The following is a 27185-nucleotide window of genomic DNA, read 5'->3' as shown; positions in this document are numbered from 1 at the left end:
GGACAAAGTTTGTTGTCTCCAGCCAGGCAGGAGGAAAACAGGAAGACCACAGAGAAAGTTCATGGATGTAGTGAAAGAGCACATTCAAAAGTTTGCTGTGACAGAGGAGGATGTTAGGGTGTGATAGAGGCAGATGGCACTAATAATAATAATAATAATAATAATAATAATAATAATAATAATAATAATAATAATAATAATAATAATACATTGATTTTTTTTAAGATCTTTAAATTAAATAATAAATGTGCCTTTGTCATTTCACAGCTGTGATAAGATGTGGTTTTAGATACCAAAATAAATGACTTTTGACAGCTTTTATTTTAGCACGCGGTGCATTCTGGGAGCGGTTAGTTGGCCTTGGAAACATGGCGTCGCACTGACAGCTTGGTGACTCTCATTATCTTCTCCAGGCACTGACAGATACCGGGCCATTAGCAGAGCTGCTTGCAGTCGGGTTGTAGCCGTGAAATGAGAGTACTACAGGTTCACTTTGCGTCTTGAAAAGACTGTCGTTTAGACGGTGCGACGCAATAACGGATTTAGCACGGCTGTCACGCCCACTCTGCTCGGTAACGCTATAACGATACCGTACGGTAAGTTAGCTCCGCTTCAGCTAACTGAGCCAGACAGCTAGCAGCCGCTGTTAGCATGACCAGAGCACCCATGTAATGTAAAGAACACCTGCCACTACAGCTCGCCCGCTGACTGGCACTCGTCAAGTTAGCTTGTCTCCCTTGTCAAACACTACCATTAGATAAGACCTCGGCGCTGACGGCCGTTATGTTATTGTGAGTCGCTATCAGGCTAGCTAGGGCGTTTCTGTCATTCTGTCACTGAATTTTTAATGTTCGACCCCTTTGGCTACGCTGTCGGAGGAGAGAGCGATGGGCTCCGGGGCTGTGGATTCGTCCCAGTGGCTTTCGGTGAAGGAGGAGACCATTTTTCTTCACGACGGTCTCATTCGGGTCACAGATCTGGCCGAACTGCCCAGTGAAATTGGAGTATCGGAGCAGGGGGACACCGAGCAAGAGGTGGGTAAAAGCCATCGCTCTTTTTTCCAGCTCAGTTTCTCTCACACACACACATACAAACAAACATAAAGAGCTGTATACAGGAACATTTGTGTATATATCGTTGAGATCAGTGTGTCTTTTTGTTTATTTAATGTAAGAATTAGTTTTGACTGTCACCTGAAACACACCCTCCGTAATAACGGTAGTGCATACGTTTGCAAGTTTCCTGTCCTGCTAAATTTACCATCAAGGTAACCGAGAGCCTTGTCAACTCAATTCCTGCCCCTTCCTTCAAAATATAACTTAGTCCTATTACAAACATGGTAAATTTCATTTCTAAAATCTCTAATGTTGCATAGTGCCTTTCTTCTAGTATATTGATTTGGTACTTAATATTGTACTCAGTGTTGAGCTAATATGTCAATTAGAGGTGTACTTCAGGTATCAAGCTACACAGCTCCTACTTCTTTTCACTTAAACACATACATGTATGCCTTTATTTTTCCTGACTAGATCTTGGCTTATTTAGTGCATAGTAAACAGATTTAGTCTATGTAAAGGTTGACATAGCTGCTCTTTCCTTAAGAAGTGTTTTTATGGTCATTGTCAAACGCAGGGGAAAAACAGTTCTCATCGCTCCTGCTCTGAATCTTGTTCTCGAAGCACAAAACAAGCTATGTTTTGCAGACTCTATTGTTTACCAAACGTTTAAGCTTTTTAAACGACTTTTATTTTGAAAGTCTCACCTCATAACCGGAAGAATCAATGTTGTTAGATGAAACTTTACAGTGATTCTGATGGAAACAACGAGCTAACACCGCATATTTACATACTCGATATTTCCCTACTGTGCCTTGTTTTGAATCTAGCAGGATCCACCAGACCGTGGAGAATATTTGCGGCAGTCTTCATGTCGCATGTTCATGAGCTGGGGTCTGATTTGTGCTCGGAGTTGCCTGTTGATGAGTAGTAGCCTAACAGACAGTGATGGTTACTCGCTTTAAACAAGCAAACTTTATGATAAAGTGGGAATAGTTATGAATTGTGTGCTGAACTTAACCTTTACAAGAGTTCATACTTGCAATCAGTCAGCTGCATTTCAAGGCTTTCACTTACAGATGCTTTAAAGCATATTTCTATGTTACAACTTAATGCAGCTGTTTTTCTTAGCTTTATAGTGTACATATTTATTATTGCAATCTGCGCTATTCTTACAAAATATCAGTTTTACATCTATCTATCTATCTATCTATCTATCTATCTATCTATCTATCTATCTATCTATCTATAACATTTTAATTAAAATGTATGTTTCCAAATTCCTTGCTTAGATCTTTTGGATCTGAAAAAAAAAAGATCAATAAACTGAATATTTGTTTATATGATGTTATCTTTACTCTTGTACTAATAGCCACAAAACAGGTTTGTTTTTGTGCATGTTTAATTACAGTCACAATGGGCTTGGCTTATATGAGGAAAGGCCACCAAATCAAACTCATGAATCTGTACATGCAGCTTTTATGTTTTCTGTTAGTTCAAACTATGTCCCAAATAGCTGCATTACCAGTTTATCCTTGATCACCTGGTTTTTGAGTAGAACAGAATAGTGTCTGCATAGTGGAAGAAGCAGTTTATTAACACAATTCCACACACCATGTTCTCAACACTAGAGGTGCCTGTGTTAGAAACACAACATTTCCAGAGCCTTTCTTTACTACTGAGTTCTCAGGATTCCAGTTTGGAAAATGTTTGTAAGAATAGAATGCTTAAACTGAGGACTCAAAGCTTCAAAGCAAAACTTTACTTTACTGTAAAAGAACCAATCATAATGACCTACAGCAGGGTTTCTTATGATGTTCGACATTTTATGGTAATAAATTCTTCAACTTCCATATTAATTATGAATTAGGAGCACTGATATTGAAAAAAGAGTATGGTTACATAATGTATAGCGTGATTCATCCTTAACATAACATGCTGAAACGTGTGTTTTATCAAGCAAAGCTAAAATAGATGAGATATGTGTAGTAATGTGAACTTGGTATTTATAGTGGTAGTCCCACTAAATGGTACTAAAACATAAAATAAGAAGACATTCTTGCGTCATTGTTAGGCTCTCAGTTTGTTTGTTTATTTATTCTTGGTAACATTCAGATCCTCCACATTTAAGCCATGTGTCCAGTTTTAAGACTGGCTCGGTCATTCAGTGCAGTTATCGTAGGTGTTGTGATGCTGACTATTTTTATCCGCTTGCAGCAGTTTTTGCAGAGCAAGGTGAAGGCCCAGCATCCAGCTATGGGGTGTTACTGTAACATAAGCAGCGTTTCTGAAATTGAATCAATACAAATTGTGCCTGCTAAATGCTATAATGGATTTTTTTCTAGTCCATGATTCATGTGTAATCAATATCTGAAATGCTGCCTAAGTGCACATGAGGCACATTGTTTCACTTGTGATAGGATATGTGCTTTGCTATCTCTGACCATTACTGTATAGTCCAAAGAACTGGAAAAACAAGAGCTCTTTCTGTGGAAATGATTCGTAGCTAACTATGGAAATGCTTTATGACCAGATCTTCATAAACCAAATGTATTTCATAAGTCATGTATATACCCCACTTTTGAATGGTGGTGTTTTAAATAAGAACATGATTTTTCATCAAATTTCTGCTGATCAGGAAAATTTCATTTGTTTGTAGCCAGCATTGCCAGGAAACAAAAGTCTGTCTCCCATCTCTAAATAATAGACTGTTTATTGTTTTCTAAAATGGTCAAGAAAAAAGTGAACAGTTTAATACCTGTTTTTTTTCCTCTCTCCCACTACCTCTGCCCTATAGATTCTAACATTTGAGACCAAGAATCCAGTAGAGCTTGCCGAGCGTCTGCGTGCTGTCTGTGGGAATCAGAGCAATGCATATGCCCGTCTGCTGGAGTATCGTCTCAATGCCCTGCGTGGACTGTGGGGGGCGCAGCGGCAGCTGGCCCTGGAGGAGCAGCAGGAGCGAGAAGGGACTGGAGGGGCTGATGAGGAGACCTTGGCCTTGCTCAAAAGACAAGGTCTGCTCCAGCAACCCGAGCAGGCGCCCTTCACTTCCCGTGTTGGCCTGTTGCTGGTCTTTCCCCTTTTACAGTCCCAAACTCGCAGTGACCCAGCACTCTGCGGTGTCACAGCAGAGGTACTGCTAGCTTGCCTCCGGGACTGCCAGCCGCTGAGCCTTAGCAAAGAGCCCGCTGACTGCCTCAATGGCCTGGAGGGACTGCTATGCTCCTGGCTAGAAGATGGTGCCCAGGAGTCAGGCCCAGTGCATGGACACACTCAGCCGCAGATCCTACAAACGCACAGACAGAGGGAAAACGCTGCTGCTGCACTCGTGGCGCTTGCCTGTGCCAGGTGAGACCATCCGTTCCTCCTTGCTGTTCTACCTGCATCCTTCTTAGGATCATTCTGTTTTTTTTCTTGTAGACAGTGTGCTGTACTAATGGTATTCACTGAATGATTATATACAAGATCTCATTGAAGTGCGAAACCTGTGAAAATAAGCTATCAAGAAAAATCAATACTCTTCTTAAGTGGCAATTTTTGTTATCAGGCAATAACATTAAATTATTAACTTTTTTTTCTTAAGAACCACACAACGCACTGTGGTAATCTTGCTTTGATATTTGTAATGTAAGATAAAGAAGTAGTTGAGATTTTGGTATGATTTTAAGCTTATGGATATGAACAGACTTTTTGGCTCCATGAACTTGTAGTCAGAACTACACTCTGTTGAAGTAAGATAGTAGTGCTGTTGGAAAACAATACTTCTTTTTCTTCTTAGTTTCAGTCATTGTTATTAACTTCATTAGGCAGCACAGGGGGCCCTTGTGTGTAGGAGATAATTCGTGGCAGCTGCTTTCTAAATACTGATGTTTGGTTTAGATGAGGGCTCTGCCTGAGAATAGCATGCAGAAAGCAGGACATAGGGCGATTGACTTTAAATTTACCAGGTTTTTACCTGCACTATTCTCACATAAGTCCACATCGGTTTCAGTAAACTTCACGCAGAGTTTGTACAAGGGAGATAAAATGTAAAAGACATTTAAATGGATAGTTCTACATGTACTCACATCAGGTATTGTCTAGAAACATTCAGGAAAACAGCTTTAATGAAGCTGTTTTGCTCTCCATTGTGCCTTGTTCATTCTCTAGAACTCTTCGAAAATATATCAAGACTTTACCTTGTTTGGTGTTTTGATTGGATAGTGGGGAGCTCTGTCTTACATTCTGGTTCATAATCTCCCACAGGTGTTCATTTGAATTGAGATCTGGTGAAACTTCTGACTCATATAATTTACATACTTTCATTCAGTGTTCCTTTGTACCCTATTGATGTGGAGGCATTGTTATCCTAGAAAAGACTGCTCACCCCAACACACATAAACACAGAAATATTATATCATAGGCTAAATGTGATAACTCAGAGCAACTTTATTATGATTTAAAGTGACCTTTTCCTTTGAGGGGACAGGTGGACCCAAATAATGCTTGTAAATTGCACCGTTACCCTTTCAACTTGTCAGACATATTCATGTATTCTTGCGTGCAAAGAACAGAAGCAAGCACACAAAAATATATCTGAAGAAGCTAATCTTTAATCTGGTTTGTTTGTTTTTTAGTTTTTCTGCACAGATGAGCAGAATATCCTTGTTTGTTTAGTTTTTGTATTTGTGCCTGAGCTCAAGCTTCTGTTGGTGACAGCTGATCTTGACTTGTCAAAACCAGAACTCTCCACTCTTTGTTCACCTTCTGTTGAGGCAGAGAGCTCTTTGTTGTGGGGAACTATCTAGCCCTGATGCTTTTTCACCCAGCAGTGGAAGCTAATTAAAGGGCTATCAGCTTTAACCCCCCCCCCCCCCCCCCACCTCATCTGGAGTTGGTTAGTAAATTCTATGTATAGGAGGGCTATGTAAGCAAATGGACTGCACAGGACGTTGATATCAGCTGTTTAGATGTTTACATAGTATGGCATTGCGGGGTTCACTTTCATGAGGCTTGCATTGATGGTGTCTCTCTGTCTTAGTTGTTGATTTTAATGCTCCCAGTAGCACTGTTAAATGTTATTATAAACATACGAGTGATAATTTCATAGCTTAACCCTTTCTCTGGTATAAGCACTGGGTTTTAGTTGATTTCATAGACTGTTTTTAGAATTAAAATACACACACCTGAATGTGGTCCATAAGTTAATTAATTCTTGATTGAGTAAAATCTGTAAAACTTAAGAAGATTGCTCAATGTGGCATAATCTCTTTTAAATTTTTTAAATTTACATCAGATCCTGCCCATAATTCATGTCAAGTTATTATTCCTCTTGCGGCTCCAGGAAAGATTAACAATGACTTATGTGAGAAAAGTGCAGGTGACTTGTGTTTCACGTTGAGCTCTCTTGAATAATCTGCCAAACTCATTTGTAGGGGATCCCTGAAGACCTTCATCCACACAGTTCACCTGCTGCAGAAACAAACAGATCTGGGCCACCTCCCTGTGTCAGACGTACTGTACAGGTGAGGGAAACTGTTTTGATTTAACTGAAAGACAATGCCTAATAACGTCCCCAACATGTAACATTATATTTCTCCTGTTCAAGACTTTTGCTGCTGGAAGGAGGCCCGGGGTCTCCATCCTGCCTCTTGGGGGGAAAACACTGTGTTTCCTGGGGTTTTGAGGACATGCTGCCCACACCAGATAATTCTGCTGGAGGAGCAGAGAGTAAAGGTAGAAAACAATTTCAGTTTTTGTGATACTCAAAATGAAAAGATATAAATAATATGCAGCCGTGGTTGAAAGTTTTTAGTTCTCTGGAATGTAAGTTGTGGAAAAGATGCTCCTTGTCTCACTTGCCATCATAATACTTCCTTCCTGTTTTATTTATTCACTGAACTTGTTTGAAATGCATCTTAAATCCAAGCAATTATCAAGGGTGGAAAGACCATTGTTCCTTTTTGGGTTTCATTCGATGTCACATATAGAGAAAACATTTTGTCTTGAGTTGAAACTAAAGATCTTAAGTGGATAAAAGAGAGGAAGTGGAGTGATGTCTCTCTGTCTCACAGATGACTATCTGACGTGTGATGGAAGCTGAAGAGGGCATACTGTACATCTATTTTTATTGAGCCATAAATTAAATCTGAGCATTTATTTTTCAAGCTAAATTGATCTGTCCATTTTAAGTCTGTTTTTTTTAATCAGATCTCTGAAGACATCACTATTTCTGAATTTGCAAAAGTCTGCAAAACAAAGACTTGGTCCACTTTTTTTGCATCCTAATTCTCTTACCTGGTTTTGTCCACTCTTTTGTTGATCCCTGCCCCTACAGGTTATTCAGCTGTCTTTGATGTTTCTTTCATTTACTTCCTACTGAATTCCATTGGTGCCTGTGTTTTGCAGATACTGACCTGGGACGCTGTCTAGCCACAGATGGGCTATATCTATATACCACTAACTCCTCTGGGAGAGGACTCAGCAAGCTTGGCTCTGGTTTACATGGGACATTGAGGTAATGTGACACTACTTCTAGCCTCCATTCCTCTCTCCTCAGCATTCAGAGAACAGAGGGAAAAAAGAATGAAGCAAAAAAAAAAACCAATATCACAAAAAATACTTGTGCACTGAAAGGCATTATTTCCTAGACATTTAAAAAACATTTCCTATTCTATATAGTTATATTCTCTCATGTTACTGATTTATTTGGTTTATTTAATTTAATGATATTCTAACGAATTGCATACTTTGCAGAAAACTAGATCCTCAAATGATGTTTTTTAGAGCTGATTGAGCCCAGAATTTGTCCAGAGACATTATGAGGGTATACATGCATTATTGGTCAGCCAGCTTCTGAAGGGCAAAGCACACTGTGACCTTACAAAACAGATATTTGGATTTCAACTGCAACGTAAATGGTTGTAATTGTAGCTATTGTTTGCAAAGCAGCTTGTATGAAAGAAGTAGCACGCATCAGGCCAGGGTATTGCTAACTGCATGCTTTAAGTATCTTTGGGGTTTTTTGTTATTTGTTTTTGTTTTTTAATCTGTCTCAGAAATATTACCTTAAAAAGCTAAAATTCCCATTTGAGAATTTGATTTAAATTAGAGTTAAAGACAGATGCTTTGAGTGCAGCCTTGCAAAAAGAGACAGAGTTTCAGTAAGCTGCTTGTGTCCTGATGGGAATTTGTACCGACGCTGATTAACCCATGCTGCTCGTCTCACATTTTCTCTTCTTACTGTGGCTATTCACAGCAACACTCAGTATGACAAGTAGCTTCCCAACAGTTAGACAATATGCTGTCAATAACTTGTCAAAGTCTACTCTCATAAAGGTCAACAAAGCAAAGTGACTGCGTAAAAAGAAGGAAGGCACACTGTCAGTTTTTATACGATGAACATATACCGTACATTTCTGGATTCTTATTGATTGTAAGGTTTGATTTAATTTGTGGTAACTACAGGATTTGACCAAAAACTCACAGTTGAGTGACAAATTAAACAATAAACCAACAAAATGTTTTAGTGAGCTGCCTGAGCATCTTTAGTATGACCTGGAATAAACTCCAAATGCAGACCAAAGGAATCAGTGCTGTGTGTTTGTGTAGGGGATTTGTGTATTGTCGAAATGAAGAGTTGGAGCCTGGCTGGGTGGTGTTCAGCAGCGGCCGCCTCCTCCACCGTCCCTCATCCTTTGATGCCAAGCCACATCAGCTGTGCCAGGTCATTGACCCATTCACCCTCCAGGTACTGTCTACTTTCATTAGTCTATTTTAAGATGTATGTGGACTTATTCTGTAAATTCTGTAGATGGGATGCATGTTCTCTTTATTCAGCGCAGGTACAAAGGACACAGAGGGATACTGTTTAATTTGGTATCTCAAAATTCAAGTATAGCTAATACCTAAGGCTAATTTTCACTCTTTTATCTTCAGGTGTGCCAGATTGTGCCCATGCCAGCCCATCACTTCCCCGTGGGCAGCAGCATGACCACACTGCACCTCTGCTCAGACGGAACCTATCTGTACTGGGTGTGGTCCCCAGCCAGCCTCAATGAGAAAACACAGAAAGGCCACTCTGTCTTCATGGATGTCTTTCACTTGTCGGTGAGTATCTCGTGCCCTGCAGTATAGTCTCAGCAGTATTTATTTCATCTGTGTCTTCATTAAATCTTTGATGTCTTCTCTCTCCTATACATGGTGCAGACACAGACAGGGTTGTGTGTCGCAGACATCTTGCAGGAGAGGGTTATCCTTACTCGCAAAGAAGGCGAGTCCTCCAAGTGCTTGAATGAACTTCTCTTAAGTCGAATGTCACGCTTCCGGGCCTCCCATTCTGCCACATTGGCTGCTCTCACAGGCTCTGCAATCACCAACACTGTCAAAGAGGAGCAGTCTGGTAATGGTAGAGAAACTATAAATATCCAAAGTTCATACATGCTGTGATTCATTTGGATGATGTGGTTTTTAAAATATTTTGTTGAATCTTTTTGTAGCGGTCAATACTAGCTGTGGACTCCCTCTAAAGACTCTGAGAAGGACCCCGATGTATGTTTGTGGCACCTATCTGGTAATGCTGGTTTCACCTCCTGGTGTATCAGGGAGCTCTGCCACACGCTCCTTATTTGGAGGTACCAGCAGCCTCTCCTCACTTAAAAGTAAGCGCATACAAACATGCACAGGCTCATTGCTAAATCCTGATTATATTGAGTTTTTTGTCACTTGTTTTTTTGTTACGTTTTATTTATTTTATTTTTAATTTTAGAAAGTCGGACACTAAGCTTACTAGCTGCCTGTAGATATTCTGTATAAATCTGATTAAATCTGATGTTCCAAATAAGTATTAATCATCATTTATGACAGTGGCTAATTGCTGGTGAATACACAGCATTTAAAATAGTAACATCTTGATGGGTTAATGAGTTAATGTTAATGGTTAATGAGAATTTTGGGAATGCCCCACCCCCCACTGCTTTGTATCATAATTTGAGTCATGAGTTTATTAACTATAGCTCTTATGTTTTTCGTTCAGTTTTGGCCTCCAGTCTGGTCTTTAACCTAGCTGATGGTCAGTTCAGCAGTCGCGCAGACCTCATTGATGCTCCTGGCAGTTCTTTAGGCAGGGGAGCCCAGGTGGCAGGGCTAGGTGAGCTGAAAACCTGTCACATTTTACTTCTACTTACGTGCGGCAAATAGTCACGCACTACATAACTTTTACTTCTGCATTCTTTGAAGGAGCGTGTTATGATGCACTGAACAACTTGATATGGACCTGCTCCAGTGATTACATAGATCAGTGGTGCAACCCCGGGAACCAAGCCTTTCATCATGTGTGCCATAGACTCGGTGTCAGCCACGTCATAAAAGAACCCAAAGGTAGGTGATGCAAACAACAAGTGGCTTGTTTTATAAGATTGAATCATAAAAGTGACAGATCTGCATAATTTGTCCTTTAACAGAGGAGACTGTGGCCACTGGCGAGGTGATCAACCAGCTGCTTCATCATGTAGGTGCTATGTGTATCCACCAGCTCAACTTGCTGGCAGCCAGCAGCAACAGTTTGCCCTTGGGGGCCTTACTGGGAAAACAACACCCCATTGAGGCCCGTCACTTCAGCAGCATCTGTGACATTATGGAAAAGGCCATGGTCAATGGTGACACCTGCATCATCCGCTGTATCTTAGTTGTGTTTCAGGTGATTTTTGGGTGCGGCTGTATTTTGCCAAAAAAAACCTTTAGCTTTTTCTGTGTGATTCTAACATTGTTGTGTATATTTTCTACCATTTACAGGTAGTGTTTAGGTTTTTCAATCCTCAGTCAGAGCAGAATAGGGAGAGTGTGCGCCGTGCAGGACTCCTACTGTGGCAGCTGCTCATGGCTCCAGTGGACCAGATAGGAGCAGAAATTCAGAGAGAAGTCTGCTTGGCTATTAGGTAAGTTACAATTACTCAAAGACAGAAGTAATGGTTGGATTTGTGATCATGATTTCATTTTAATGAACCTTTTTTTACCTCTTCTCTGTAGCTCAGGCCTCAATATCTTGTATCAGGGGGAGGCTGAACTCAACAAACTACTGAAACTGGTTCTAACCGAAGGTGACTTGCAGCTCAGGCTTTAAGTGACACCTCCTGTATTTTATTCTCATTATTTCTCACATGGTGTATGTTTTTTACCTTTAATACTCAGGTGAAAGAAACAGTGGATTGTCTCAACTTCGGGATGTCATCCTTACAAATTTGGCAGAACAGTTGCAGAAGAATAGATTTGGAAGTGAAGAGGATGACCACTACAGGCAAGTGGCAGCCTTGTGGCAACAATACTATCTTTTCTCTTTAGATCTGTGTTTGTTTAAAGTTGTGGAAATCTGTCTTCTTTTACAGATTGAATGATGAGCTGCTGCATTGTATCCTCAAGACTGTAGTCCGAGAATCCTGCCTCCTCATCACCAAATGTCAGACTGTCGCCCGAGATGACTTCCAGAAGCTGCTCTCCACTGTGCCAGTATGAATATCAATTCAGCAGCACTTAAATGCCACCAATCCAGAGTAAGATCATTATGGCTTGGAAGATTGCATTCATACAATTTAAGATGGTTTCCCTTTTCTCTAGGTGGTCTCACCTAGTCTGCGCTACCTCATGGCTGTTCAGAACCACCTCCTCAGTAATACCATTCTTATCCGTCCGGATGATAGTGATGACAGTGACAATTCCCTACAAGGGGAAACAATGAAGGTACAGGTAAACATCCCCTTTAAATACCCCTACCTTTTTGAACGTGGAGTCTGTGTGTGTGTCAATGAGAGACCAACACACCAAATGAAGCAATGGCTTTTGAAGTTCTTTAAGGGTAATGCTGAAGAGTTTGTGCGCAGTGCAGTTTTTTGTGATGTCATTTATTATTTGTTGAAAAACGGTGTGTTCATACTCAAGGTTACTGATGACAGCAATGAAACAGAACAATCTAGAGTTTGTTTTTAATCTGTTGGCATGGAGTATGTATTAATAGTTACATATTGAGTGAATGTAATTACTGAAAATCTTGGAAGCAGTGTTACGTAAGTGTGGGCCTACTCTGTGTCATCCTCAGGAGCTGCAAAGCAGCATCCTGTCCTTAGCAACCAAAATCCTGGTGGGATGTGATGAAGTATTGGAAACCCTACAGCAGGTCACCACTGCTCTGATTAACAGCGACATAGCTGACAGAGAAACCAGGTGAACTTTTAAATACGTTTGCTTGATTCCTTTAAAATCTTCTTACCACTTATGTTGGAACATTGCACGAAGACATTTGAAGCCAGTTTGTATCACTGTAAGACCAGAATGTACCTGTCAGAAATTAAACTACTTGTGTACTATATCACCATGAAAGAAGATTTAACTAAACCTGATTAATTCTGATGTTGTTAAAACAAAATGGAACAGTGAGGGAGGTGGTATTTATTAAAGCAGGTTCTTAGAATCACTGTGCCAGACTTTCCTCTTCTCATCTTGTTTTTTTTTCTGCTAACAGCAAAACTAAAATTTTCACTTGTTTTTTATCTTCATTTTGTTAAGGTTAAAAGGCTTGGAACAGATTACCAAGGCCACTATGCTTGGGCACCTGCTGCCGGTGTTGCTCACTTCTCTGATGCACCCAAACCTGCAGACCCTCACCCTCGCTGATGCCCTCATGCCTCAGTTGGTGCAGTTGGTGCTCTATACCAGCCAGGTCAGTTTTGTCAGTCAAGGAGGAGATTCCTTGAGTAGAAAAAGCAGCTGTTATTAAGTTGCTTTTTTCCACTCTGTTTTTCAGACTGCCTTGTTACTAAAGACTCAGTCTCCGCTTTTTACTGAAGAGTCTCTACCTGCTGGTGGCTCTCTGGGCCAGGGAGCAAAGACATGCACTGCTGATGACAAGTGAGTTTTCTAGATTTCACCATAAGAATTAAGCCAGGGAGTGTGATTCTGAATAATAAATATTTTGAAGAGATGATTTTCTTCATGGCACCGGCTGTGTCTTAAGCTCAATTTTTAAAATGACTAACTTATTTGTATCATAGAATTCTTGATGAACGTGAAGAGCCTGGCTTCCTGACAGGACTGAAGATCCCTGCTCCATGGGCTGCTGGGAAAACAGTAGAGACTGTGCATCCTGTAAGGGACAATTACAAATTCAAGGAGACCGTACACATCCCAGGAGCCCGGTGCCTGTACCTTCGCTTTGATTCTCGCTGCTCATCACAGTATGATTATGACAAGGTAATGACTCTTCCTGTGTACGAGCTGGAGACACAATCATACTTCACCTTTAGACATCTTTTTGTTCAGTTTCTGAAGAATGGCATTGTGGATTTTTTTAAACAAATACATTCTCTATTAATATAGTTGGTTATCTATGCCGGTCCCAACACCAATAGTCGTAAAGTAGCAGAGTATGGAGGAAACACTTTGGGTTATGGCAGTCGCAGTGTCCTGGGGACAGGATGGCCCAAAGACCTTGTGAAGGTAATAAAAGCAAGTATGAATTATTCGTTCCTAGATGTTCATAGACAGTTTGAAGAGCTACATTTTGCTCTGTGTTCTGCTTTAGGTTGAAGGAGACACAGTGACATTTTCTTTTGAGATGAGAAGTGGACGTGAACATAATACCCCTGATAAAGCCATGTGGGGGTTCTCCTGCACTGTCAGAGCTCAGGTAACAATTCAAACAATGTAAATGTCGTCAACATCTCTCTCTATATAATTTTTTTTTTTTTAAATTTATTTATTTTTTTTACTTTTTGAAGTAGTCTGAAGATCCTGTATATCTTTTTTTGTTTTTATAGGAGTCATCAGAAGATGTCTCTGGAGGTCTCCCCTTTCTGGCAGACCTTGCGCTGGGACTGTCAGTGCTGGCCTGCTCAATGCTCCGCATTCTGTATAACGGGCCAGAGGTGACAAAAGAGGAGGAGGCCTGCCATGATTTGCTCTGCTCAAAGCTGCTGCAAAGGTAACGGAGCTAAAATAAAATGTGTCCCATTAATAGTAACTAAATGTGATGTCCTACATGTCAGGATTACTACATATTCTTCTTCGGTATCTTGTTGAGTCACAGTTGAGCTGCTAGCAGCCTAAAATGAGTAAAAAGAAATTTTCCTCTAGGTGTCAGTGGCAGGTGGAAGCAAATGGTGCCATCTCTCCAGCCCTCACGCCCAGTCCTTCACCTCTGCCACTCACTATTGAGGAGGATCGGGAGTTCACTTACCCAGCTGACGTGCTCATCCCACCTCCAGGCCTTATGCCAGGGACCTACTTTGACTTGCCCCGAATTCGCCTTCCTCCGGGCATCATGTCTAGGCTTCGAGAAGTGTCCGGAAGGGCTCGACCACAATTCCGCCCAAGCATAAAGTAAGAAATTAATTCTTTCAGTCTGACAGAGTATGGCATCTCTATACTGTACATGGATTTGTCACTCTTCCTAAATGGTTGAGACAAACATCCTACAAATTTAGGGCTTCTGGTTTTTATATATTCTGAAGGAGAGTCAAAAGTCACAACAGAGTTGATATTAATATCAAGGTTTTTGTTCATGTTATTTCACTTCACAATCATTTTTAGCTTGTTCTTTGTTTTTTGTAAGGGAGGTGATAAGACCAGATGTTATGGAAGAGGTAATAGTATCTTGCGTGATCAAACATTTGAGCCTGGTGGATGCGCTTCAGTCACTCGTCAACTACCAATACCGTGAGGATCACACAGAGGAATATGACCTGCTCTGTAAGATCATGGCTGAGACCTTTAAGAAGATTAATGCTATGGAGCGGCAGCTGCAGGTAAGTTTATGCTGACCATCAAGGTTTTTTGAAAACAGTATTTTATCGATTAATTATGCTTGCAACAAGTGAAAGAAATTGTTGTATTTTCAGTTTTTGTTCATGCTATTAAATAAGAGGTTAAGATTAGAATTCTTTATTTGAACAGTTTAATTTATTGGGTTAATTTATTAAGCCAATTTTTCCTCGGGATGAATAAAGTATTATCAATCAATCAATCAATCAATTGTTTAAGTTCAAATAAAGTTAATGTTAAAGAGTACCTACAAATAAGAAATAAGAATATCTAATCTTTCTAAAAAGAAAGAGTACCTATAAACAAATAAACAGACAGACCTTAAGACAAAAAAGAGTGGAAGACTAATACTGTGTCTAATCATTTCCTGTGTTGCTTTCAGAGTGTAGCAGAATTGGAACAGAAATGGCAGAATGAGGTAGAGGAGGCCCAACAAGGAAAACTGGAGAACAACACGCCATTTTTTCATGACTACCACTTCTTTGAGGTAGACTGCCACAGATACACTAATTTCTGTAATCAACCAATGATAAGATCTCAGTTATTTAAGTCTGTTCTTTTTGGGTCTTTTTGGTTTTCTGTCTCTTGGGGTTTTTTTGTTTGTTTTTTTAACATCACCAGAACAAAATGAAGGAATTGGAATTACTCTGCTCACTGAAGGAGGTCCCACTTGATTTTAGTGATTTGGAAAATGTTGTCCTTGCTTTGAGGCAAGTATTAATTATGTAGCTCATTTACATTTTTACAGGTCAGTTCGTTTTCTAACAGTATTTATTTGCAATAACAGGGAGAAGTTCTTTCAGGAGGTGAACAGTAAACACATCAGAAGTAGCAGCCCTCTTGCTAAAACTAAAACTCTGGTGAAAAGTCTAATGAACCGCACTGAGCTACTGCTCCATGTCACCATCGCTCCACATTGCAGAAGTCTAACCAGCACACCTGCTGGCACACCAGGCCCAGGTAAACGCGTATCTGTTTGTCTGCCATCTTTTGCTACAGGTGTTGTTTCCAAGTGACGCTTTGCTGGTTAGCAGGACTGAAACTAAAGGTTTCTTTCTTTAAACTGGCAGTTTTCAAATTTTTGTTGTGCCCAAGGCACATCAACGAGAGTATAACTTTTGATTATACTGTCAGACAAAGACACTTTCAGGCTATTTGAGTCAAGCATGTTATCAGAATTTTATTTTTTTTTGCATGAGTGTTGACTGCACTAGCATATGCCTTACATGTATTACCTTTTCAAAGCTCTTCATACAATCTAACCAACTGTCTTGCTGCCGCTGGTTCATACCCAGTGTGTGATTGCTTTTTATTATCCTTTGAAAATGAGTACATTCAAAGTACTGAAACTGAAATGTAATAAGTCACCCAGAAGTGTTTGTGAAGTATAATGCAGTAATAACATATGGTTATGCAACTCACTGACCACTATTTGGAAACCACGGCTTTAAATAGATGTTTTAGACCTGTGATTAGAATCATCTGCGCTCCTGAAATATTAAGATTTAAGCATATGGCTACTGTTATGTAACTCAGACTTCGGAAGTTTCTCCACTGGAAAAAAAGCAAAGTTTTTATAGGTATCTGTGTTTCTGTGTAATTAGATGTCAGTAACTGTTAAAGTTTGATTTTCACCCAGTTCTTCTTCTGTTTTTTCTCAGCCTCTCAGTCTGTGTCTGATGCCAAGACGGTGATCCCCATGGTGAAGCAGCCAGTCTTCTTGCGTAGCATGTCTGCACCTTCTGACTTGGAGATGATTGCTAACCAAGACTTGGAGTTTACACATGCGCCACAAAGGTATTCTTCTGTCTGTATTAGCTAAAAGGAATGCAAGTAACTTATAGGAATAAAGAGTGTTTGACTGTATTTGCAAACCTTTTTATCTTCAGAAGGCGACACCACCCTACTAGTCATCGCAGCAGCTCATTTACCCTGCTGCAGTCTTTGGCCATAGAAGACAGCCGAGACAAGCCAACATACAGTGTGCTGCTGGGACAACTCTTTGCCTTTATTGGAACTACACCTGATCAGGCTGTAGGTTTTTCACTCATGCCAGTGTTTTAAATTTATTGTTTGGCATAGATGCATTCAAATAAATGGATGGAATTCTGATTTGCATTAAGGTAATTTATAGCTCTTTTGTCTGTAGGTCTCAAGCAGTAGTTTCCTGTCTGCTGCGCAGACACGTTGGCGGCGAGGCAGCACACGAAAACAGGCTCTTGTTCATATGAGGGAGTTGCTCACTGCTGCTGTTAGAGTTGGTGGGGTCACCCACCTAGTAGGACCTGTCACTATGGTACTGCAAGGTGGACCAAGGTAAGACTAGAGGAGGAACAGCAAATGTAAATTTGAGTGTACTCTGATTATGCACACTGATGAAATACTTCTTGTAGTTATGATTTTGAGCTGTCAGGTTAAACTATAAACAAACATTTGGAATTGTGGTTTTTTTACTTTTTGTTTGTGTGCCATCTGTGCAGGATTGAGGAGCTGACCTGTGGGGGAATGGTAGAGCAGGTGCAGGAGGCCTTTGGGGAGACCATGACGTCTGTAGTGTCACTATGTGCACGCTACCCAATTGCTTGTGCCAACAGTATTGGCTTACTTTGCACAATCCCTTACACCAGGCAAGCAAACCTATTTTAACTTATCTCGTTTAATATTCCTGCAATCAAGACCTTGATTGCTTAACCTATTTTTTTACTTGTGTTATCATAGGAGTGAGGAGCAGTGCCTCGTTCGCAGTGGGCTGGTTCAGCTTATGGATAGCCTGTGCAGCTTAAGTGGGCAGAGGGAATGCAGTTCAAATGAAAAGCAGACCAAAAAACAGAAGGTGGCCACCATGGCTTGGGCAGCCTTTCAGGTGCTGGCCAACCGATGTATTGAGTGGGAGAAGGTGGAAGGTATGAAAAGTTTGTAGATACTTTGATCAAATTCCTAAAAGGCTTTTTTTTCATGCTGTAAGATGAAATACTATGATTATTGTAATGATGGATTAACAGTCTTTGCTTTTACTCTTCAAAGGTGGATCTACAGATGCAGTTCATTCAGGTCTGGCAAGACAGGTATCCAGCCTGCTGACCAATCACCTGGCAAGAGCCACAGAATGCTGTGGGAATCAGGCAGCCGGCAATGATGCTTTACAGGATGTGCTCAGTCTGCTCAATGATCTTTCCAGGTAAAGTTTATTTCATGTAATTTTTCTGTGTGTTCTGGGTGTTCATGGTAGCACTGTCATAATGTAGTAGCTAAAAGAAATGATGAGAAACCATGATGTGTAGAAACACTGAAAATTTAGGTTTATTTATCTTAGCTTTTGGTGGATCAAGATTTTTAGCATGGACATCTGCTGGATCATGGTGATTATAACTGGGATATAAAATGAGATAAAGACTGGAATAAATATAATAAAATATAATAAAACTCATAATATATATTGAGGATATTAAAATGTAATTTATTTTTTCTTAGGGACAAAAGCAAAGTGAATAAATATTACTGATATACACAGAACTCTAAATATCACATTGCTATATTAGGGCACCAGTCTGCAGTGACTTATTAAGCCAGCTGCAATACCAGACACACCTGGGACTCGAAGCCAGTGACTGAGTAGTGCACTCTAATGGAACAGCTAGCCGTAACTCACGGTGCAGAGAGAACCTGAGAAGCCACAGAAAGAGTTGATAACAAATCAGCAATTATACCAAGAATTAAGTCCTCATCAGTCAGCCTCCCTGCAGTTCTTGCAGTTCTACAGCATACTGTAATAACAGCCAAACAAGGGCATGTGAGAGACAGAGAGAAAAAGACTCCAGTTCACTTGGTGGTTTTGTTTATCGAAGTGTGTGATATAAGTAGCTACAACAGTAGAAAAATGAATGCTGGTAATAATGGTCACCTTAGCTTAGATGATCTGAGGTTGAAATGTAGTAGTTACTGAAAGAGAGGAGAGGCATAAAAAACTGGTATTGAGACTGACTCTATAGTTATATTGGCCTTGGATTGTGCGCCATGTATTATCATGCTTTTGTTTTTCTAACACTTTTTTTTGGTTATTAATTATCACCTGTTTTTGTATATCGCAACACCGACAATTCATACAGTGTATGTTTATGTTTTAGGAGCCACATAGGGAAAGCCATCCTGAGCCAGCCAGCTTGTGTCTCCAAGCTCTTGTCTCTTCTGCTCGACCAGAGGCCCTCACCAAAGCTAGTACTTATCATCCTGCAGCTGTGTCGTGCTGCCCTGCCGCTCATGAGTGTGGAGGACTGCGGTAATGTGGCTCTGCCCTCATGGAGCTACTCCATTAACACGCTAGATACTGAGCAACAAGATGCCAATGATCCAGCCTCGCGCATTGCTGCCTTGCTGCTAGCCAAGCTGGCAGACTATGTAGTACCAGGTTTGTCTCTCTTACCTAGAACCTCTAAATGCTGTCCACCATCTGAATAAAGGCAAAAATGGTAAAGCAACTATACTGGATAGTTATAAAATTGTCTTCTCCTTCTTATTCCCATATTCTATTTGCCAGGCTGTCAGACTCTTCTCTCACCCAGCTCCTCTGAGCCGGACACAAGTCTCTCTCGTGCCAGTTCCAAAGGAGCTCTCAAGTCTGATGATGCTGGGGAGGAGGGAGAGGCAGTTGATGGCAAACTTTCGATTTTTATCCACAAGAGAGAGGACCAGTCATCTCATGAGGTTTTACAGCCACTCCTTAGGTATGATTTCACCTCATATCTTTGTTTTGGGTTTATATTTGCAAGCTTACTCTGGGTGTTTCTGACTTTACTGTTTCTCCACGCTTTCCAAAATGTAGCAGCTCTGAGGGGCGTCCCTTTCGACTGGGCACTGGAGCAAACATGGAAAAAGTTGTAAAGATGGACAGAGACATGACAAAGGTAACTTAAAAATAACTAAACCAGAACCATAAAGTGCCTGTTTTTTGTGGGGGGGTTTTTGTGGGTTGTTTTTTTTTTTGGAACTGCCATCTTTATCTGTTTTAAATGTTATTTAGAGTGGATGCTGTGAGGTGATTACAGAAGAAGCATCTGCTGCCCTGAGGAAAGCCAACAAGTGGGCCCAGTCTGGTCTGATAGTGAGCGTTGGTCCACCTGTGGAGACTTTAGCCCAAGAGACTGCCGCGGGCATTACTGCTGGCGACAAGAAGAAAACTGCTCAGACTGCTGTTTGCAGAGACAGGAATGCCGAGTTGGCCAGGTGCTGTTTCTGTGATTTAGACATGTTATACAAAAGTAAATCATTTAATATTTGCAGTCATATTTGCAAGTGGATACTGCCAGGTTGTAGGTGTATGTGGCAGATACATATTCTGATCTTTGGTTGTAACATTTCTTCTTAAAATCTGCCTTAATTAGGTCAGACCCGGTACGCCCATTTATCAGTGGCCATGTTGCCAACAGCATGGCTGCAGAGGTCATAGCCCTGCTTCATAGTCTGCTCACTGCTCCTGAGTCCAACACTGCTCAGATCTGGACAAGCACTGCTGAGAAAGTAAAGCATTATCCTGTTTCTTACCTCCATATCAATGATTATACTTGATATTGTTTGCTGACAGTGTTTCCCATGTCTGTTTTGCAGGTTCTCTCCCGGGCGCTAATGTTTATCCCTCAGCTGGGCAAGTATGCTGAGAGTATTCTGGAGAACGGCAGCAGCAGTGGCAGAAAACTGGCTAAACTGCAGGCCATTGGCAGACAGGCTGTTGCTGCACTCTGTGCTCTTGGGGGCTTTAAAGAAACTATCAAGATTGGTTCTGAGGTTCAGGTTAGTTCATATATCAAAGATACCACACATTATTATTGCATATATTTATCAAGATGGTGTGATCCAATCCATTGAAACCACTGAAAAAATTAACTACTGTCATTTTTTTATCGTGCTTCCTTTGCTCTGCAGGTGGTAGGTAAAGGAGTGCTGGGGAGTGTGGGTATAGTTATGTCTATAAATGAGCAGGAGGGCATTGCTACTGTGAAGTTTCCGTCTTGCGAGTATAGGAAAGCTTGCAAAGCTTCAGATATCCTGACAGTACCAATATCACGCCTCTGCACTCCCAGATCTGAGGTAAGAATTCCAACATAAGGTTATGTACAGTTCTTATTATAGGAAGTGGCAATCTGATTGTCACTTTTGGCTCTCCCCACAACAGGCTCTTCCTCTCTATAAGCTGTCAATCACAGAGAAGGTGGTACAAGCTGTGCAGTCTATGCTTCTGCCACAGGAGGGCAGTCTCTCTATTCACACTTCTTTACCAGCTACTGGAGATGGCTCCAGCCCAGTAATGGCTGCAGTGCGCTTGCTGGCTGAAATCAGAACTAGGTGAGTAAATAGTAATGCAGGTAAACTTGTGCATTTTGTCTGATTGGTCAGGTCTGTGTCAAAATATCTTGGGGTTTGAATTTGGAATCAACTTTTGAACTTTTTAGTCTGAGTCTCATAGTTGCATTATAAGGGGAAACTATCTTATATTTAAAATGTAAACCCCTTAAGACTGGAGCATCATTATGTGATATGATGTGATGTTGTTGTTTTTGTTTGTTTTTTGTCAGGGCGTGTCTGGTGATGGCCCAACTTCTAGAGGACAGCTCCTTCTGTGAAGAGTTCATTCAGCAGTGTCCGGCTGCTGTTGAGGTTCTCAACCTGGTTGCCCAGGAGTGCAGCCCTGGTGAGCATATACAGATATGTCATCAGCTGGTACTTCTCAGCACCATACCAGTTTAGCAACTGTGTGTCTGACACATTACTGTCATCTTGTGCAGGAGAGCGCCTTGGCATGGTTGAAGCTCAATGTGAGAGAGTAAGAATGCTGTATCGGGACTGTGCTCGTCCACCACCTCCACCACTGCAGACGGAGAGACGTCAGGTAGGGGCTCCTAAATACATAGACAAATACATACATAGAGGTTTTCTTTGGGTTCCTTCTGTCTTTTCACCTTTGATCTGCTTGTCTTAACAGCCAAAGGAGATTACTTGGTGTCCATCCAGAGTTTTCCCTCCAGTCCGTGCCTGCATGTTTTCATCCCGTCTGACCTCTGTCACCTTCTTGGCTGATCCAAGTGCTGGAGGAGGGCTTCCCAGAGGCACTTTCATCTACGCAACCTCTCCCGTACCAGTTCAGGTGGGCACATCAGAGGAATCCACTCCTGCAGTATTTTAGTTTGTTTGAACAAATATCAACGATTAGTATGAAATATAATTATTCACTTATAATTTATTTATTTATAATTATTTACTCGGAGCCTGTCCATAGTTTAAACGTTTCTCTCTTTGTCCTTGCAGGCACCATCGTTTTACTGGGAGATAGAAATTGTCTCCTATGGAGACTCAGAGGAGGACAGTGGGCCAATTGTGTCTTTTGGTTTTGCACCTGAAGCAGAGAAAAGGGATGGAGCATGGACCAACCCTGTTGGCACATGTTTGTTCCATAAGTATGTAGACCTACATATTAAAGCGAAGATACTCCCTTTGGATTTCCTCTGCTCTGTTTCTCTTACTTGATTGCTGACTGCTTTACTCTTTTTTTTGTCTTGCTGTCTCTGTGTGCTTGTCTCCTCTCTGTCTGTGTGTGTTAGTAATGGTAGGGCAGTGCATTATAATGGCTCCAGTCTGCTGCAATGGAAGAGTGTCAGGCTGGATGTGGCTCTACTTCCTGGTGAGACAGTAGCCAAAATATCTTTCTTTCCATATTCAATCGATCATTTCTTTTGTTTGATTTACACAGCTTGGAAATCCATACGGCAGTCTGTTATGGATTTGAAATAAACGTTTTACATGCAATGTTGCTTACCAGGCTGCTCTTTCAAAAAGCTGATTGAAAAGCATATCTTGCTTTCTTAACTTAATCTAACTTGAGCTGTTTCCTATGTTAGCATGTTTTAAAATGTGTCATGACCTGTTCACATCAAGCCATGACTGAGATGCGGATGTTCCATCTGCATGAACACAGGTGATGTAGCTGGAATTGGATGGGAGCGTTCTGAGGGCACTCCACCTCCACCTGGTCAGGCCCCTAAAGGCAGGGTGTATTTTACCTATTGTGGTCAGCGGCTTAGTCCCATTCTTGACGATGTAGCTGGTGGAATGTGGCCCCTGGTACACATTCAAAAGAAGGTGGGTTTCTGCTAAAAAGGGCTCATTTATATTTGAACTGCTCTAGGAAAATGTACTGGATTATTTATATGCATGTATATATTTATATATTGCCTCTCTCTATATTCCTTTGCAGAACTCAAAGATACGTGCCAACTTTGGAAGCCGGCCTTTTGCATTTGCTGAAGGCCAAGCACACAGAAATGCTGCTGACTTGTGTGTAGACCTTGCAGAAGAAATCAGTGCAAATTTTGAAGCACTGCCCTTTGCTATGGCCTCAGACAGCGATAATGATGCAGGCGCTAGTGTTACTTCGGACTCTGGTTCTCATGGACCCCCTTGTCGGATTGCAGCTGTTGCAGTTGCTCAGCAGCGTATGTCTCTTGCTTTCATCTCACATTCCTTTTCCATAATTTGATTTGTATTTTTGCCTCATAGCCTAGTAACCTTTGAATATTTGGCTTTTGCAGAGTACAACAGTGACCAGTCCTGCCTTTATAAGGTGGAGCTGAGCTATGAGAATCTGGTCACCTCTGGACCTGACCCACATCCTCCCCCTATTGCTGATGATGAGAGTGATGATGAGGATGATGATGATGTTCCAAGAGTAAGAAAAGTCTGCAATGCTCAAAATTGTGTTGGAAAAAGTTTTAAGCTTAAGTATTTCATGACTGAATTTTGATTTGACTTCAGGAGGACCACTATGCCCTTCTGGTGAAGGCATGGGAGACAAAAGTGTTCCCCACAATTCGTAGACGGTTCCGTAACGAGGCTGAGAGGAAATCAGGCCTGGACCAAATCAAAGGAGCTCTGCAGCTGGGTAAATAACTTATATTACAACATGGCCAAAAAAATCTTGCGTGCCACTGCAGCTTTCCATGACAATAAACACTTAACCTGTGCTGCTTTAGCTTTATGAGCCTTAAGATGTTTTTGGAAATTAAATGGAGCGTTAATTGCGTCTAAAAGTCAAAATAATGTCATAATAGGAAGAACGTTTTATAATGAATAGAATCATACATGTTGATTTAACTGCCTTAAGGTTTATTGCTGATAATTTAGGTTCACTCATAGAACAAGGAATTAAGCATCAAATCAAATCAGACCTCAGTTTTAATACTACATGCTTTAATGTGCTTCATGATTTGATGATGGGATTCTTGTCATCAACTCTCATTAAATAGATGTCTGAAGTTATGAAATTAATGACTTACCAGACTATCTACCTGTACGTAGAGCTGAGACGCTGTTTCTGGTTTCAGGTATGGTTGACATTGCGAGGCAGACAGTGGAATTTCTGTATGAAGAGAATGGTGGCATTCCTCGAGATCTCTACCTCCCAACTATTGAGGATATCAAGGATGAGGCCAACAAGTTCACTATCGACAAAGTCCGCAAAGGTACGAAAGGAAATAACATTATTTCATGAAGCACACAAAACAAAGTCTTTAGACATCTGTACTAATATTGCACATAGTTACTTTTCACTTGCTGCCACTAGGCTTGAATGACCTTATTGTAATTTCCAGTGGGGAAAAAAATCAAATGTATATACAGTGGTCCCTCGTTTATCGCGGGAGTTACGTTCTAAAAATAACCCGCGATAGGTGAAGTCTGCAAAGTACCCACCTTTATTTTTTACAGTTATTATAGATGTTTTAAGACTGTAAAACCCCGCACTACACTTTTCTCAGACAGGCATGAACATCGTCACACTTTTCTCTCTTGTTTAAACACTCTCAAAGTTCAAACCATAGAATGAAACCAAAGGAACCTGCAGGTGCCTTTGATGGTGCAAAACATTTCATCGACATTGTTGCGTTTGTTGGTGAGAACTTGCAGCACTTCAGAGTCACACTGCTAGCGTTTGAAGATTTATGTAAATTTGACAAGCTGAACGCATTCTGTACTGTACAGGAGACACGGCATGAGATTGATTGACAGTGGTCTACAGCCAATCAGGACACAAACACAATGTGCTGTAAAAAAAAAAAGCATGCGAAATTGCACAAAAAAATCCACAAAACAGCGAGGCCAGGAAAGGTGAACTGCATTATAGCGAGGGACCACTGTAATATGATCTGATGTCATTTAAATGATCCTCGTGGTGATGTACTGTTTCAACACAGGCTTGACTGTGGTCATCCGATGTCCTGACAGCAACAATACCAACAGCACAACAGGGGGAACAGCACTGCCGAAATTTGCCATCAGGGGCATGTTAAAAACTTTTGGTTTGCATGGTGTTGTGCTGGATGTGGACTCTGTAAGTATACTCATTTACCATTATAAGTGTGTTCTATCTTAACAACAAAGATGCTGATGAACAAACTGTGTTTGCTTTGTTAAGGTGAATGAACTGGTACAGGTGGAGACATACTTGCGTAGTGAGGGTGTGCTTGTCAGGTACTGGTATCCTATTGAAATGCTGGAACGCCCACCTGCTGGATCTCGCCGTACTGCGGCTAATGGCTTGGTCTCATTAGACAGTAGCAACATTCAAATTCACAGGTAACATGTGAATCCAATGAGGATAAATATGAGATGTCTACATGCTGCACAGAATCAGCAGCTCTGCTTTATTTTAGGGAACTTCTTCGCTGTGAGAGTGCACTGGCCAGATTATACTGCCGCATGGCCTTGCTCAACATCTTTGCCCCCAAGAATCCGCACACCTTCACTCGTCTCTTCCACATACCCGCTATCCGTGACATCACCTTGGAACACTTGCAGCTTCTATCTAACCAGCTGCTGGCTCCACCCCTACCTGGTGAGTGTGGCTATACGATATTATAATGAAACACCTTAATACCGTGTGCAGATTCTATTAGTGGTAAATGTGACAATTTTTTCTTCCTGCAGATGGCACGATCAGTTCAAGTTCTGTTCTGCTGGCTCAGTCAGTATTGCACAACCTTGAGGGCCAAAGTTGCTCCCCCACAGACCTGTTTTACCAGGGCAACGCTCAGCCAATCCGGGAGTGGTTGACAGTGGCCATCACCCGTGCCTTGCATCAAGGAGAAGAAAGCTTACTTGAGCTTACAAAGCAGATATGCTGCTTTCTACAGGTCTGTTCTGCCAATCTGTTATTAATTTAATACATGTATCTCAGGGTGCATGTTTACAAGCTGTTACAACTCAACTACAATTGGGGTGATTTTTGACAGAATGCACCAGAGCAGTTTACATCTGAGGAGTTCCCAGTGTCAGAATCCAAAGTAAGCATGGATGTCAGCTTTCCAGGAGCTGCATTTGTGATCGTGTCCTGCAAAGAAAGCCAGCTAGGCTGTCGTAAAGAGTGAGTTATGGTGGTTTATTAAATAACAGCTTTAATTAAAAAAAATAAAAAATAAAAAAACCATAGGAGAGAAAACTTAAAAACAAAATCAAATTGATAGCAAAAATGACATCTTAATCTTTTCTACTCCATTAGCTCAAGTCTGTACAAGGCCCCTTGGGCTCGAGTCATGGTGTATGGCCTGGGTCACAAGGTGCGGAGAAATGGCCAGCTGAATCTGATGGAGGCTGTGTGTTATCCTCTGGATGCCTCACCTACCAACACAGGCCTTACTCCCCCACCCACCACCAATCAATATCCCTCTGTTATGATCCCTACTGATAAAGTGCACATCAAGCTTGGTTAGTATCTAATTCCAAAGGGAAATTTATATATGCTGCTTTAGCTGTTTTGTGAATAAACTCTGTGCCCATTAAATGTAATGAAGTATCCCTTTGTCTTAATTGTAGGGGTGTCCCCCCCTCCTGGTGCTGTGCTGGTGTTGCACTCCTTGCCACTGGAGTTTCCATTAGCCATGGCATTTGCTGAACAGCTGCTAACATGGAAGCTGGGAGAGAGCAGTGAACGATCAGAGGATGAGCTGGACACAGTTCCCTCATCTGTGCTGCTACAAGTGGTAGAACTACTTGGTAGGAGGAATATCCATTGTGACACCATTTAATGTGCATGTTGTATTTCATTGCCATATTTCTGTATCCCTGTCGTATAGCAGTTGTAGTATTACATTAAACACACAAATGTAGATTTTACCCATTAAATCCTAAATTGTGAGATTTCAAAAAAGCTTTTTTTTTTCTAGGATATTTAGTTTTAAATTTCTATTATTCATTTTTAATGACCTTTTAGTTAGAAGTAACAACTCAAAGCTTTCAAACCTTGTACTTAAAGGGCATACCACTTCATCCATAAGTCACGAGACATTTAGGTGCATAAAG

General features: G+C 41.1%; 1 protein-coding gene across 7 annotated transcripts in view; it reads left to right on the top strand.

Moving 5' to 3' along the window:
• Nucleotides 1-331: 331 nt before the first annotated feature.
• hectd4 (HECT domain containing E3 ubiquitin protein ligase 4) overlaps nt 332-27185 on the top strand; it is a 38669-nt gene continuing 11815 nt past the window's right edge. The window contains exons 1-60 of one of the 7 annotated variants that reach the window (XM_085179407.1): nt 332-1034; nt 3853-4406; nt 6473-6562; nt 6646-6773; nt 7446-7554; nt 8649-8787; nt 8976-9146; nt 9246-9438; nt 9536-9697; nt 10072-10185; nt 10275-10415; nt 10499-10734; nt 10830-10972; nt 11064-11134; nt 11226-11331; nt 11420-11540; nt 11649-11771; nt 12127-12251; nt 12594-12747; nt 12832-12935; nt 13079-13277; nt 13404-13523; nt 13609-13713; nt 13844-14007; nt 14160-14405; nt 14638-14830; nt 15229-15333; nt 15468-15556; nt 15634-15806; nt 16508-16643; nt 16736-16880; nt 16996-17162; nt 17327-17473; nt 17565-17749; nt 17871-18024; nt 18971-19251; nt 19381-19567; nt 19666-19747; nt 19864-20066; nt 20225-20360; nt 20448-20630; nt 20763-20927; nt 21013-21182; nt 21413-21528; nt 21623-21726; nt 21820-21981; nt 22143-22291; nt 22436-22515; nt 22810-22973; nt 23089-23326; nt 23423-23559; nt 23646-23772; nt 24215-24352; nt 25082-25218; nt 25303-25463; nt 25541-25722; nt 25815-26020; nt 26120-26250; nt 26386-26591; nt 26700-26879. In XM_085179407.1, the coding sequence (XP_085035533.1) occupies nt 888-1034; nt 3853-4406; nt 6473-6562; nt 6646-6773; nt 7446-7554; nt 8649-8787; nt 8976-9146; nt 9246-9438; nt 9536-9697; nt 10072-10185; nt 10275-10415; nt 10499-10734; nt 10830-10972; nt 11064-11134; nt 11226-11331; nt 11420-11540; nt 11649-11771; nt 12127-12251; nt 12594-12747; nt 12832-12935; nt 13079-13277; nt 13404-13523; nt 13609-13713; nt 13844-14007; nt 14160-14405; nt 14638-14830; nt 15229-15333; nt 15468-15556; nt 15634-15806; nt 16508-16643; nt 16736-16880; nt 16996-17162; nt 17327-17473; nt 17565-17749; nt 17871-18024; nt 18971-19251; nt 19381-19567; nt 19666-19747; nt 19864-20066; nt 20225-20360; nt 20448-20630; nt 20763-20927; nt 21013-21182; nt 21413-21528; nt 21623-21726; nt 21820-21981; nt 22143-22291; nt 22436-22515; nt 22810-22973; nt 23089-23326; nt 23423-23559; nt 23646-23772; nt 24215-24352; nt 25082-25218; nt 25303-25463; nt 25541-25722; nt 25815-26020; nt 26120-26250; nt 26386-26591; nt 26700-26879 (9484 nt within the window). In that variant the 5' untranslated portion in view covers nt 332-887. Of the gene's footprint in view, nt 1035-3852; nt 4407-6472; nt 6563-6645; nt 6774-7445; nt 7555-8648; nt 8788-8975; nt 9147-9245; nt 9445-9535; nt 9698-10071; nt 10186-10274; nt 10416-10498; nt 10735-10829; nt 10973-11063; nt 11135-11225; nt 11332-11419; nt 11541-11648; nt 11778-12126; nt 12252-12593; nt 12748-12831; nt 12936-13078; nt 13278-13403; nt 13524-13608; nt 13714-13843; nt 14008-14159; nt 14406-14637; nt 14831-15228; nt 15334-15467; nt 15561-15633; nt 15807-16507; nt 16644-16735; nt 16881-16995; nt 17163-17326; nt 17474-17564; nt 17750-17870; nt 18025-18970; nt 19252-19380; nt 19568-19665; nt 19748-19863; nt 20067-20224; nt 20361-20447; nt 20631-20762; nt 20928-21012; nt 21183-21412; nt 21529-21622; nt 21727-21819; nt 21982-22142; nt 22292-22435; nt 22516-22809; nt 22974-23088; nt 23327-23422; nt 23560-23645; nt 23773-24214; nt 24353-25081; nt 25219-25302; nt 25464-25540; nt 25723-25814; nt 26021-26119; nt 26251-26385; nt 26592-26699; nt 26880-27185 lie in introns of all 7 variants that reach the window. The other 6 variants (XM_085179408.1, XM_085179403.1, XM_085179406.1 and 3 more) reach the window with 6 other exon arrangements.

Source organism: Neolamprologus multifasciatus, chromosome 12 (assembly GCF_963576455.1).
Source record: "Neolamprologus multifasciatus chromosome 12, fNeoMul1.2, whole genome shotgun sequence".
Taxonomy (NCBI): Eukaryota; Metazoa; Chordata; class Actinopteri; order Cichliformes; family Cichlidae; genus Neolamprologus; species Neolamprologus multifasciatus.
The sequence above is the reverse complement of the archived record's forward strand: the minus strand, read 5'-3'. Positions and strand labels throughout refer to the sequence as shown.